This window comes from Apostichopus japonicus, chromosome 12, assembly GCF_037975245.1.
Source record: "Apostichopus japonicus isolate 1M-3 chromosome 12, ASM3797524v1, whole genome shotgun sequence".
Taxonomy (NCBI): Eukaryota; Metazoa; Echinodermata; class Holothuroidea; order Aspidochirotida; family Stichopodidae; genus Apostichopus; species Apostichopus japonicus.
In genome coordinates, this window is record NC_092572.1 from 31,440,712 (window position 1) to 31,455,803 (window position 15,092).

General features: G+C 36.0%; 1 protein-coding gene across 5 annotated transcripts in view; it reads left to right on the forward strand.

Moving 5' to 3' along the window:
• LOC139977738 (uncharacterized) overlaps positions 1-14,545 on the forward strand; it is a 66,433-nt gene extending 51,888 nt beyond the window's left edge. Inside the window, exons 15-21 of one of the 5 annotated variants that reach the window (XM_071987304.1) lie at positions 201-305; positions 1,052-1,201; positions 4,328-4,565; positions 5,072-5,297; positions 7,430-7,594; positions 8,812-11,719; positions 12,582-14,545. In XM_071987304.1, the coding sequence (XP_071843405.1) occupies positions 201-305; positions 1,052-1,201; positions 4,328-4,561 (489 nt within the window). In that variant the 3' untranslated portion in view covers positions 4,562-4,565; positions 5,072-5,297; positions 7,430-7,594; positions 8,812-11,719; positions 12,582-14,545. Of the gene's footprint in view, positions 1-200; positions 306-1,051; positions 1,202-4,327; positions 4,566-5,071; positions 5,298-7,429; positions 7,595-8,811 lie in introns of all 5 variants that reach the window. The other 4 variants (XM_071987306.1, XM_071987305.1, XM_071987302.1 and 1 more) reach the window with 4 other exon arrangements.
• The last annotated feature ends 547 nt before the right edge of the window (positions 14,546-15,092 follow it).

The window sequence follows — 15,092 nt, forward strand, 5'->3', positions numbered from 1 at the left end:
TGAGGTCAACAGAAGTCAAATTATGAAAATCTTTTGAATTCACAAGTTGTAAAAACTTGCCTACTTGTCTGCAGTGTTACATTAAATATTCTCAATTGTGGCAAGTAAGGATTACTTATAAGCCCAATTATGGCTACTTGTTTACTTGTCAATATCGTAATACTCTGTTTCTAACCTCTTTCCAACAATTTTAATTGCAGGACGTTTCAGCATCATCCCTCTCAGGCATTCCTGTGCCATCACAGTCAGCAGATGTCTCACACTCAAAGAAGAGACGCTTTAATGAATATACAACTGCAGTGAGGGTAAAGTTCAGTATATTTGTCATCCCAGAATATCTTCCAAAATATTGATAATTTCGACTGTAAAACTATATTCTTATCAAACAGAAAAGCGAACCTGCAAAGTATTTATGACAAGTGACATTGACAATGTTGGATGTTGGAGTTGCTCATGTTGAATTAAATTTATCAAAATTGTTATATTTGCATGAAATAAAAAAATGTTTCATATAAACAGGGTTGTACATGCACCATTTTCAAGAGGAATGTTGAATAATTTCAAGACCGACTTTTCTCTTTGTGGTATTGCCATGGTTAAGGATACATATAAATATATTGACTATAATTGGTTCTAGTAATGCAGCTGGAGGTCATTGATGCATGTCATCCAACCGCACACCTGCATCACTTCACAAAAGTAACCTGTTGGTCCTTAACCATTGATGCGTTGAAATGCCTATACCTATATGCCTATGCCTATACCTATAGTATGTCTACATAAGTTGCTTCCATTTTGGACTTTCAACTTCACTTAATTTAAGAAACATTAATTTGTGACTTGATTTGACTTGCAATAAAATCAAATGACTTGTGATAGACTTGACTTGATGAAATAAAATTTACCTGTTACTTGACTTCAATTGAGAAAGTTTGACTGGTGTAAAGTAGTCAGAAACAAGTGACGTGGATACAACGCTGAATCACATCATCTAAAGTTAAAGCCCATATTTAACATATTTATTTATATTTTTCTTGTTTTCTGATACTAGGATGGAACGGAAGATACTGCAGCTAGCAGTTATGATAAATTAGTAGCTGCAAGACTATCTCAGTCACAGAAGAAGACTTGTGATGAAAGTCTAACTGTCAAACAACCCATGGAAAACATTGATCTAGAAGTCAGAACAGAAAGTCTCAGGGTAATAATTTACATAAACAAGACTCTGTTGTCCTGGAAGTAGTCTTTTAAGAGCATATAACACAAATTGGTGCTTAACAGTTTGTCAATAATGGCCCTTAAGGCTTGCCTACTTTGAGGTTCAAGCTTCATGTTTTGCTTTCATATATTTCACCATGATTTATTTTTACTAAAATGCTTGCCATCTAGTACTGATGCTGTTTATGATACCTCAGTTTTATGAGGTATGTTCTTGCTGCAGTTAGATTTATGAGACTGAAATATTTCAATAGTGAGTGCAGTAACTTATAAAGATATTTGACAGCATTCGACCAAACCCTTACCAAACCGTGCCATGATTTCTGAATGAGCTTTAACAAACTAGAGTGCGTCAATAAAGATGATGACTGTGCGCCGCGCCTCCTGTAAACAATTTGTAATGTTCACAGCTGACACACATGTTTGCAATTTGTGCAAAAGAAGGATACAACTGGCAACTGTTGGTTAACAAGTCAACTTTTGGAGATTGCATACAATAAATTATGCTAGATACTGAGCACAACGTTACACTTTTACAACCATTGTGCATAGATTTTAGTCTTTGGTCCAGCTTCAGTTTATTTGAGCAATATCAACTAAAGTCCGGTGTACTGCCTTGAATCAATATTTAATTTGCTATTCTGGTTATTGCCCTGTCCTACTACACAAGTTCTTTTGTTCTGCTGATTTCTATAATCACCTCTTCCCAAGTTCACACTCTTAACAAGAATAATAAACTTTCTTGTGCTATGACTTGCATCTAGCAATTCAATATGGAAGAAACAATGGGCTTAATTGTGGCTACTAACTTAGCTTGTTTGCAAGTAAGCAAGTCTCTCATTGGCAAACACCTTGAACTAATATTTATATTGTACTCTGACAAGAGTAACTGCACAAGTATTTTGAATTTCTCTCCTACTGTCTAATTTATACCATCTTGTACTAGAGCAAGAATGAAATATATGTTCCACTAACATGGTTAGTTTATTTCTTTACAAGTTCTGCAATATATCCTGCAACAAAGTTTCAGTTATTTTTTGCATTTTAAGATATATCTGCATTGTCTTGATATACAATAGGCTGTGTGATTTCTGTATGCTATGTCAGGGCAGCACCCGCTCATATTTTAAAATCCTTCCTTTGCCTCTGCCCCTCCCATTAAAGTCCATGCCCCTACCACAAACAGAAGAGAGAAATTTGGAATTTATATTTTTTTGTTACCCAACCTTCCACTATTAGCTATTTATGAGGACTTAAATTATAGTCTAAGTATGCTTCTGACTGCACCATTTGACTTTTGTTATTTCATTTTTTGATTCCTTCCCAAAGTCAAAGTCCAAAAGCCTTGTAAACAACTCGCAAAGTAGAAGTTCGATGAACTCCATATAAAGCACAATGATGCATGCTATTGAGTAGAGGAGACCTCTTGTTTTTTGGTTCAAATGCCATTTGAGGTCAACAGAGGTTAAAGTATAAAAAGTTTTGTAAGCTACTTAATTTCAGATAGTTAGTAGTAAAAATATTACAGCTGTATATAACTTGATCAACTACAGAATAGGTGAAAATTGTAGTTGGATGATTGTTGCCCCATAATGTGTAATACCTGCATTTAGCCAAAAAAATTATTACAGAGTTTATATCAACTACAGAATAACTTGATCAACTACAGAATAGGTGAAAATTGTAGTTGGATGATTGTTGCCCCATAATGTGTACTACCTGCATTTAGCCAAAACAAATTATTACAGAGTTTACATTTCCCTCCGAAAGGTTACACATAGATTTCTCAAGGGTTGTTCTGTAAACCTGTGTTAATTTTTGAGCACAATATCTTCGACAAGTTGCATTCCTATATGTCACTAACTGTGACAGGATTTGACCTTTACTCTTTTAAGTGACAGAGTCTTTCCACTTATGACACTGCTGTTGTCAACTTTCAAAAGATAATTACTTTGCATTGTCAGGTTATCTGAAACTTTTTTTCTGTTCTTCTAGTGTTTTTCTCTAGGACACATTTTCCTAAGTTGCTCTATCAATCAGGTGATTCCATATATGAACCTATACTCCAGCACACAAAATAAGGGGACACAAGTCTTATTGTGCTTATTTTGAATATGCTGTATGCCATTTGTGTGTGTGACAGATGGGGATGTGCACCAGTTGTAAATAGTTTAAACAAATTCCACACTACAAGCATATCTATACGTGCAAACTCCATCAGTGATCGCTTTGTCTGCAATCATGCAAGATAAAAAAAATGCGCCCAGAACGAGGAAATTGCAAACAGTTTTGAAACAAATCACATGAGCATTGTGCGTGGCACACTGCCATTGCTTGTAGTTATGTGCAAGGGCTACATGGTGCAATGTGCAACTAGGTCATGCATTGCGTATAAATTGAGTGTGCTACACACTTCGGTTGGGTGGTGACTCACAATTTGTCACCCATTTTTGTTTCGTAATGTTTCGATTTGCTCGTTCTGGGTCTGCACGCGTGCAAAGGACTTTCAAATTTGTACTTGGGAGAGGCGGTACAGTATATATTATTTTCATCACATCTGAGAGACATCTAGCTAGTGAGAACTTTTGGAGTTTTCCTTATTTATTCCGCAGTGTGGTCATGGAATTTTTGGCGAGTCTAGTCATTACCAGTGATTTTCCTGAACTAAGTCACGATATTATCTTAATGGGGGTGGGGGGGGGGACGGATGAATTCACAAACTCCTTTGAGTGACTCCACTCTTGGAATTTAGTGACTTATGACCCGCTTGTTAAGTCGCAATATATATATACATATAAATATATATATATATATACATATATATATATATATACATATACATATATACATATACATATACATATATATATATATATATATATATATATATATACACACACACACACACAATATACAGGTGTCAGTTATCGTATACTTTGTAAGTGAAAAATTATTGGAACATGATTGAGGTAACTTTTACTTCACTCTGTAATCAATGCATCAAGAATTATTAAATACCTAGACAGCGGACCCGCTAGAAAACTGATATAGTTTGTGTATGTTCTACTCAGATAACACTCAATATACATAAACTCTTATCATATTACAGGATCTCTCGGAGGAAATTCAAAATGAATGGAAAGCTGTAGGTAGAAAGCTTGGACTAGATGACTCAAAGCTTTATAACCTTGAGAGAGATTATACCAACCAGGGACACAAGGAAACTGTTTATCAGATGTTGTTGACTTGGAAAAGGAGAATTGGAAGTCAAGCCACATACAGAGTACTGGGAGAGGCTTTAGAAGCAGCTGGACGCAGAGACCTGCAAGAGAAGCTGTATTAGCAAGGTAAGTATTTAATTTAATTATATAAATACCTCAAAGGAACTTAGAAATTAATTACATAACTGTTTCATACATTATTACTTCCTGTTACAGATACATGTACAGTAAATTTGATTTCCTTCTGCAAAATTAAACAGCAAATAAACTGTTGAGAAACTCAATATCACCACTTTCCCATTAAATGAAGTGGACAGATGGAATCAAATTTCAATGTTCCAGGTAATCTAATCATACATCTTTTCACTGTAAACTTACAAAGCTGCCCCCAATGTAAGACACGTAGTATCATCCTCAACAACAAAAATAACACTCGTTGTGACTATCTTTTATTTGTCATCTCTGTGTAGGATTTACTTTTGTTGTTTAAATTTCAGTGCCGGAAAGCTTTCTTTATGGGTGTTTATGTTGTAAACAAAAAATATCTGTATTAAGAAGTTTTTGGGCCATTTGCATATAGAACCTTTTGAACATCAAATCTCATTTTACTAAACTCTTTTTTTCCTTTTTAGCCACTATCCAAAATGATAATCGATGATTGTTTAGATCCAGGCAAATGCTTTGCCAACTGACAGAGGTAGAAATCTCCAGCCAAACTGTTCTGTTTGTCAGAAGGTTCTCCAGTTTTCCTCTTTTCTTGGAGGAATGAATGTGACAGTGACTTTCAGTGAGGCAACTTGTAGTGTTCTTGACAACACGTTGACAGATTCTTATGGAATGGAAATATGTTATGTAGAAGTAAGTATATTTTAAACATTGTAACTGTACATAATAACTAATATATGAAGCTATATGTGAGCTGATCATTGCTCCCTTCAATTGATATGAAAATAAAAATTATATTTGAATGAACTATATCAAGAAACACGCAAAACTCAGAATTCTCTGAAAGAAATTCAATTAATTTATAGTTGCAGATTTTTTTAATTCCTACTTGGATTTTTGTTAATTTCAGCTTTTAAACTAATATTAATAACATACATCAATTTAGAATAAGAGACTTGCATTTATAATCAACTACCATCTTAGTCAACGCTATAAGGCCCGGTCACACTATACCGATTTTTTATCGGAATACTATCCGATTTTCCCGGAGGAATCAAAACAGCCAGTTTTTCGTCGGGTCTTCTAGCCACATTGATAAAGGACCTGTTTAGCAATCTGCTGAGCCATTTCGATGTGGAATAGCCCTCTCCTAACTTTTGATATTGACTCCGTTTCCTTGTATCGGATAGCTATTCGATTTCTCTTCCGATTTTGATCGTTTTTCGATGTGACGTCACTTCAGAATGTAGTCCGTTCCAGAACCCCTCAGATTTGGAGTAGGTATTCGAATATTCCACTGCATTCATTACATTCACTACCACAAATCTCACTCTTCAGTATGAACGTCAGCATCTCATATGGAATGTTATCTATTCATAGATTTGTCAGATATCCAGAACTATTATATTTCCCTAATTTACTTGAGTGAATTCCTTGCATGATATAATGAATGTGGTAATGTAACTTTGGTAACATATGTAAACAGCTGTCATAATATCTGTAGTACTATTTACTGCACTTCATGAAAACATTGTGCAGTAATTGAGTCACTAGTAATATCGAGACCAAAAATCCAAAAGAGAAGTATCATATGAAATGTATGTTTTTTGGCAGATACTGTTTTTGGCTCCTTGCTGAAATCAAAAGAACCTTTGTAGTTAGGTCGGCGTGTGTGTATGGGTGTGTGTGACTCTTTAGTTTGTATGCATGATAACTTCAGAAGGGAATGATTGATGAATGCCACACTTGATGGGTGGGTGGTCGACAATGAGTTAATGAATCCTATTGATGTTGATGCTCATATCATGAATATTAATGAGGTCATAGGATGAAACAGCAAAATATTCAAATTGTAATAACTTGACAATCATTAGTCACAGTTTCTTTAAACATGAGTATGTTATTGGAAGGTTGCCTACAAATGGCAATGTGGGTTCCAATATGATAACTGTATTTTTGAGGTGTGGCTTAACAATATTACGGTTACAAGTGTGTATGATTAATAACTTCACAAGGCAATTATTGACCACTACAATTTTTAGTGAGTAGTTGAACGTAATTGTTTTCTGTGCTCATGTCATGACTAATGATGAGTACCGGATGAGGGATTATTTATCAAATTGCAGTTAGTTATGTAGAAATCATATGTTTGATCTTCAAAATTGGATCAGTGATATTTGTAGATAGCAGACACATGCTGATATGTGCTAATAGAATGCCTGGTTCATTCATATTAATAAAGAGCCCTGGCTAGCATATTTTGGTAACAACAATTTGTACACATAACTTCAGGGGATGCTTCATGATTAACTACTTGGAGTGTTCCCTGTTAATCAATGAGCTGTAGCAAGAAACCATGGAATGTTTACATTCTGGTTCTAGATTTGCACTCAACCAAGTAAATGAAGCCTGCTGTGTTTTTATTTATATTTCTCTGATTCCCAACATGTATATTGACCCCCCCCCCCCACCTAGTGACTTGTTACTGAGAATGATACAGTAGCTCAATAAGACACTGAACTGGTACCAATTCATTTCTGTACTAAGAAATAAGACAACATGACAGAAATGCAATACATAGGACTAAAAGGAACTATGAAAGCAATATTTCAAGTTGATATACTTTAGTTGATATACGAATTTTCTGCATCTTTAGATTCATACCACATTCTTGTAGCTCTTTGTCAGCCAGAATAGGATATTTGTGAGGTGTTTTTGTGTAAACACAGGCTGCTTACAGCTGAGTTTATGAAGATGAAATTGAAATTTAGCTACAATCTTCATCTTTTTCTTGTTATACAATATTTAACTCCCTTTTTCTACAGAGGAAAAATATCGTTCCTATCTAAAAATGGAGACATTCAGAAAATATATCAGATTTCGAAGGATAAATCTCTAAGAAGATTTTAACGAGGAGAGCTTTTGAAGAATATTTGACATCGCAGTGGTACCGCCACTCCAGGGAAGAATCAAGGGTTCAGCCAGTCAAAGTAGGTTGCAATCAGTCAAGTGAATTAATCGGCCATATCTTGATTGAGGGACAAGAAATTGAAATGATTTTTTGCAATTAACCAAATATGTAACAGTTTTTAATTTTTTAAATTTTCATATAGATTTTACATTGTTTGTGACCTCAATATCCATTTAAAATGTGGGAATAAGTTTATAATTTCATTTTCTCTTGGACTTATGTTGCAACCTTTTTTATTTACTTTGTATTAAGTTAGCAGTCTGGATTTAATTGGTGTTTTGATACCAGTTAGTATACCTGAAATCACTCTCAAGTCAGATAGTCAGAAATAGCAAGTAAACAGTAAAAATTGAATGATTGGAAGTGTAGGAATGTGATTCACGTTGACCGTCTGGTAGGTTAAACGTTTGTGGAAAAGTGACATCATTATGGAAATAAAGATAAACTGGAATAAGGGTAGGCAAAACTTTTGTTTGACAGATAAATAAGCAATTCTGTCAAAGTAAACAGGAGACCATGTCGTTGAAAGCTTACGCAGATTGGCTATCCCAGACCTGGCACCACCCTCCTCAGGGAACAGCCATCCAAACTAAAGCCCACCTAGTGACTATCGTCTCCACAGAGGGGTTAAACTCGAAAAAACTCCAGCCACCAAAGACCCTAAACTAGTGGACCTCCCTGGATTTTATTGAGCATCTTCTCTGTATCAGACAGTCTGCAATGACAAAATCAGTATATCATTATAAAGTTAAGAATCAGGATATATAAACAGAATTGGTAATCTGTATCTACGTGACATACTTGTATAGGTCATTTGCTGAACTAAAATCCTTTTCCAGGGCAGTTCGATAATTAAGTTGGAAATCCATCATGGAATGATGGTGTCATACTTTCTGTTCTTTGTTCCAATATTGATACATTAGTGGAATTGGTTTAATATAATTGACATAGGTTGCAATAGCTGTACTAAATAACCAACCTTAGATAAAAAGGATCGTTTTCTCTGCAGTGAAGCTCTGATGATGGACTAACCTTGATGATTCTTATTGTAAAGTTGTAGTTTATATTACAAATTAAATGTGTTTATCTTAGCCTATCTGAATAAATGTTGTACAATGTACTAGATGTATAATTCAACATAGAAATGAATAATCACTAAACGGAAACTTGAACCAAACTGACAAAAAACTGTGGAATTAATAGATTTGAAATGAATGATTTCTTTTTCATGAACAGCTTTGAGTTCGATACAATCAGGAGAGCAACATGTCAACTTGAAGGCCAGACCAATCCAACAGACCTATAATTTCTAAAGTTTTGCTCCAAGGATGCTTGTTAAGGGATTGAGACAATTATGACATCAGAATTGTTAGTCATGAACTCGATGATCTATCACAGTACTGAAAATTAACTGAGTATCCACAATCGTTGTAACTTTGAGATCAATAGACAAAGTGTCTATTATGGTTCATTTAAAGCTATCTTTATACAAGCTATGAAAAAGAAGCAAAATATTGCAGCAAAGGTACAGACTTTGAATCTAAAGGAAAGGACTTCAAGTGGCCCCCCTTGTAACCAATTAATTTATGCCTGAGAATTAATCCAAGGGGCACAATGTGAACTGATTGGGCTGGGGGCACCAAATTTGGTACAACATCTGTGGCAATAGAGTACTGCTATTTTGAAGGAACCAGCTTCTACTGTTTTGACCAAAGGTTATTGTCAGGAGAATGCATCTACGTCATCAAGCTGCAATCTGAATAGGGGATAACGGGATGTTGGTATGAACACTGGGCAACTACCCAGGCTCTCATCTGAAGGAGATATCATGAAGTTTGACATCAGACCAGTCTAAAGAACTACTCTAACTGCAAGCTGCAAGTATGAAAAATGTAATGTATGTTGTAGAAACTGGTAGAGATCACTGACTTCATTAACATCACCGGAAAATCCCTAGCATTTGTAGCAAATATATACTGTAGTACTACTGAATGTACAACAAAGTATATGTTACAGTAACAACAATGGCGGCGGAACCGGGGGGGCACAGGGGGCACGTGCCCCCCCACTTTTCCTCAGGTTAAAAATGTGCCCTTTTTCTACATAAAAATTGTACATGTTATCACCTTATTAGGTCAGCGATATTTCAGTAAGAAATCTAATCCTAATTTAGAACTATCAGGGCGTAGCCAGTATGTAGCACTTTAGGCCCGGGCCTATCATTGATTAACAGACTTTATATGTATAGAGCTGCAGCACTTTGTTGCCTATTATTGTCACGATCGGCGTTCCAAGTTCCAAAACAGCCTTTTCGATAAACATATACTAGATACAGTTGTATCAAAGACAATTACTGGCTATAGTTGCAACCAAGGGCGGCGGAATCGGGGGGGGGGGGAGGGGGGCACAGGGGCACGTGCCCCCCACTTTTCCTCAGGTTAAAAATGTGCCCTTTTTCTACATAAAATTGTACTCTTGATCACCTTATTAGGTCAGCGATATTTCAGTAAGAGATCTAATCCTAATTAAGAACTATTAATGAATTTCTGTGGGTCAAACTCAAAGCTATATCGAATGGAAAAATTGTTAGTATCTCTCCTGTCTGACCACAATGACATTCGCCTGGCTATTCCGAATGTTCTCTGCATGCCTAATACACATATACCTACTGGCACCAATGAGCGCAGCCTCCGGAGAGAGATCCTTCTCCGTACAACGCCGGATAAAGACATACTTGCGGAGCTCAATTGGTGTAAACGGTATAATAATATGCTAATGCTTCATATCCATAAAGCAAGAATGGACGGATTAGTTATACGGGACATCGCTAAAGAGTTTACAAAGCGAAACCCACGTCGAATGAAATATTTCGGGAAGTTTTAAATGTTTAATACCACAAGGTTTGTAACCAGTGGCGGAGCGTCCATACAGTCAGGGGGGCGGATGCCCCCCTGACGGACTCAAATGGACTGCTTGTGCCCTTTTCAGCTTTTTACCACTTTTCACTTATTCGCGATAACTGACTTTTTAATTGCGCTCTCATCTACCTATTGACATTTGTCACGTTTTGTTGGTGTAATTTTCTGACAAAATGGCGATGACACCTATTTATTCTTCATTCATCTGCAAATTAGCAAGGCCTGGAAAGGGTAATTTCCGGCGATCTAGGGAGTATCTTGACTCATAAAATTTCTCTACGCTTCGCGCGAACCTGTGGTGGCGCTCCGCTTAGATAGTGTCGAAAGCGCCCCTACAGACCATTCTCGACCCCCTGATCAATACCCCTAGCTCCGCAACTGCTTCTAACATTCTGGTGAGTGCCATTATGCATATTCAATTTCAAAAAAAAAATTCTAATGCATTTCCAAAAATGCATTGCTATATTATATTGTAACTTTCTAATAAGCAGAAGCCATTTATAGCCTACTGTGAATAATGAGTATAGTTTAATATCCCATAACCTACCCCATCCTTTCGTATTTTGACATATTTCATTTGCTTTCATGCATGTATCGATCGCGTGTGCAGGGACTTTATAATGATTTCACCTCATTTTGTCTCGAAAGAAAACTTGTTCCTTGTTTCCCAATTTGCACATTGGATATTGCAGTGCTAGTATGCATTTTTTCCTCGATGGTGGGGGGGGGGGGGGCGTTGACGGAGTGATGTGTATACGCAAATAAGATAATACAATAAGAGTTATAAAGTGTACTAAATATCAGGCTGCATCAGTCCAATCAAATTTCTGCAAAGTGCCCTTCGACGTCGGTGCCCCCCCCCCCCCCCCCCAGATTAAAAGTGCTTCCGCCGCCCTTGTTTGCCACCCCTGAGACCAGGAAAAAATCTTATCCAAATCCGCTTGAAATTTCTCAGAATCGCTTTTGGAAGAGACCTCAGAATACAATTTGGTGTCATCAGCAAACTTCTTAGCTTTACACAAAATATCTCCGTCGATGTCATTTATATAGGCAACAAACAACAAGGGACCTAATACAGACCCTTGTGGAACCCCACTAGTAACGTTTTGCCAAGAAGAAGCACAGCCTTTAATTACCACCCTCTGTTCCCTTAGCTAATCTGACAGGGGGAAGTCCAGCAACTTGTGATGGAAGGTGCTCAGTTAAACCCAAGTTACCATCAAGTGGTAAGATAGCTGTGTTGAATTTCTCTTAGTATGTATAAGATGTCCAATTTCAATTCCCCATAAATCACAAAAGACCCTCCCAGACCCAAACATATTAATGTTGCATATGTATGACTGAGGACTTTGTTTGCAAAGGTGACAATTCAAGACAATATTTTAGTAAAGTAATTAAGACAAATGTACACGGTTCTAAGGGGATAAAGTCATTATCTAAAAGCCCAATGTTCAAAGTCAAACTGGCTAGTTGGCCTACCAAGGTAGTCAAGAGTGTAATGCAAGGTCAACCGTCTTATATTGCGGATAAACTTAAAATGTATTCTTTGTGTTTAATGGTAATACATATATCTATGTCAGGATGATGCATATGATCACCTTTGAGTAGTGGATGAGGGTGCTGTTCATTCGATTTAACTGGGTCCCAAATAATAAAAGCATATCTCAACTTCTGAATAACTTTTAAACTTAAGTAATTGAGATTTCCATTGAAGTAATGGGAACAGAACTCAATATTTCTAGGATATCAGACAGACTGGACAACTTTTCTTAAGTGAATTTTATGTTTCAGGTGATATCTTTCATTGTTTATTTCTTGCTGAAGTACTGAATGGTTCTAGAAAGCTGGTCCTACCTTTCTAATTTGTAAGTCATAACAGTAAGGTTTTAAGTGATCACACGTATTGCCCCTACGTGTAATTTACATGTAGCAGCTCTACTGATTAGAGAATAATTACCAAATTTGTAATATTAAGTTCATTCATAAGTCCAATTGCGAGTTTTTAAGGTACCAGAAGTTACCAATCCCAATAGGTAAATCCATGCTTTAAAATGATTTCATGTTCATTTCATTACTCCGCATGTGCAGAAGAAGACACATATCCAAGATACATGCACTACCAGGTATACACGGAATCATGTCAAATGATGATTATATCTGATAATGTAAGAGTATTCAATTTGCCAGAAGATGAGCCGCACTGCATCACATACCACATAAAGAAGTTAATTGTGTCTGGTTCCCACGAAGACTGGTTCAGAGAATCCATGAATGAAGGGTCTGGTACCATCATCCGTGGCAAGGAACCCCAAATACTTCATTATGGCTGTGGACTCTGTCCTTACCAACATAGCGTTGACCTCATTGCAAAACCAAAATTATTTCCAAGTTGAATCTTTCACTAATGTCACTGGGAGTAGCACATCTGGTTAACTCGCTTACAGTATAATGTTGGTGATCAGTAACAGTTATTTTCATCTTTTCATATTACTTCATATTACCATTTTTACCAATGTCTCTTATTATAGTATGTAAAGAACATTATTTGTTCTTGTGCAGAAATCCATGAAAAGTTTTAGTGCTAGTACAGTGGTCAAGAAAAATGTATGTATACTAACAGCAGCACTAAAAGAGATTTCTCGGTGGTGTACTATGTGGCATATAAATAGTAAATAAGTCCAAGCTGCTTGCTGCAAAGTCATTGCAATTTTTCCCTCCAAGTTGCTCAAATATATGGCTTTCTGTTGTATGTTACGTCTTTTCCTGCCCAAACCTAACATTTTGCAAGAAATGGGTTAACAGTGGTATGTGAAGTAGTCTCATAATGTTTCTTAATTCTTCGTTTTATTCCTACACACAAGCTGAGAGAATCATGAGATGTTGTTTGTGTAATGACTACATTTTAACACAATATCACTAGATGCAAAAATGCTTGCCCTTCAAATTTTGTTCCTAGGTTAATGTTACATATATCAGATAATTCCAATTGTTTTAGATTGAATCAAGAGGGTCAGCAGTGGTGAAAAATATGAGAACAATCTAATGCAGTATTAGGTAGTTGAAGTTTTGTGGACCTAGCTGAAACTTTGACTGTTGACCTTGGCCTGAGTATCTTATATCTCTCTGAATTTCTTGACGCATATTTCAACGGACTGCTTTTTAAACTTCAAAACATTGTTTTAAAGTGAGAACATAATCTCTTTAATTTTCAGGGAAATTTTTTGTTTTGGTTGAGGTCAAGTGGCGGTAACAGTCCAATTAAGTTTCATCAATAAATTCAACGTATATCCATAAACAAAAGATTCAACAGATGCATAGATAGAAACATGAGCAGCTTACATGTACATCAAACTCTGTAGGTGCATAACCCTTATTAAATTTTGGGGAGGTGAAAGTTTGTTTGAGGTCACCAAATTTCAAAACTGAAAACCTTTAAAACACAGCATGTGACCATTCATGACAAACTTCAGCTCATACTTGATATGGGGGCAAAACTTAGTAAAATATTTGCTGACATTGCCCCAGATAGGGGGTAGAAATGCTGTGTAGAAAGTTCAATGGTTGTAATGTTAATGGTTATAAATTGAAAATCCTATAAATGAGCAAATAAAAACTTTTTACTCAAATTTGTCTACATACTTGTGTGCCTAGTATATATTTTTTTCTTATGTCATGTTATCGACATGATACATATGTCACATTTTAATAAAGCATTATGAGTGAAAGCAAGCTGTTTTGTGTACAAGAAAAACCTTTTGAATGAAAAGGTTTATGCATGGCCTTGAAAACAAGGCATGTATGGTTGTGTTGTAAACAAAGCAGACAATATGATACAAACTACAAGGCAGACATTACTAAAAAAAAGAAAGTTGAAACAATGTTTGTTTCTCTGCAGTTAGTCTCATAAAGTAATAATCAGATTTTGGAAAGAGATGTTTCAAACGTTTCTTAAACTATGAATGCTCGGAATGATGCAGAGATCCGGAGGGAGGGCGTTCTACACTTTTGACCACACTAAGCAAATGACCTATCACCATGGGTTGTAGTTTTAGGTTTAGAAAAAATGGAAAAGTATCCAAAACTTTATATCTGCAGGCTAAATCTGTACATCAACTTATACCATATTAAACTGGTATTTGACTATAACACTGTTGAAATGGGCGTTGTTAGGGTGTTATAATGTGTCCTAGTATATAAATAATTATGAAAGCTTTCCCGCGGAGCGATGCGTGGTTGAAAAGAGCAAGCATACATGATGAGTTGCATGCATATAGTACATCTATTGAGGTGTCTGTCTCACTCAAGACCTGTCAATCGAATGCCCTCCAAACTACTGACAATTACAGCTGCTACTACAACTAATAAACATAAACATAACAGAAATAACATTGACATACACAGCAGCTGTCTAAAATACTTCAAACATGCAATATGCTACCGATGCCCTTAGAAAATGTTCTCATTTTTCCATGCATCTTTTCACAAATACAAATATTTTATTCATATTTCCTAATAATACATTTAAGAAACCCCAACCACACATGTAAATGTATTAAATATATATTAATACAGCTCAATCGTAAGGTGAAATCTAATCTT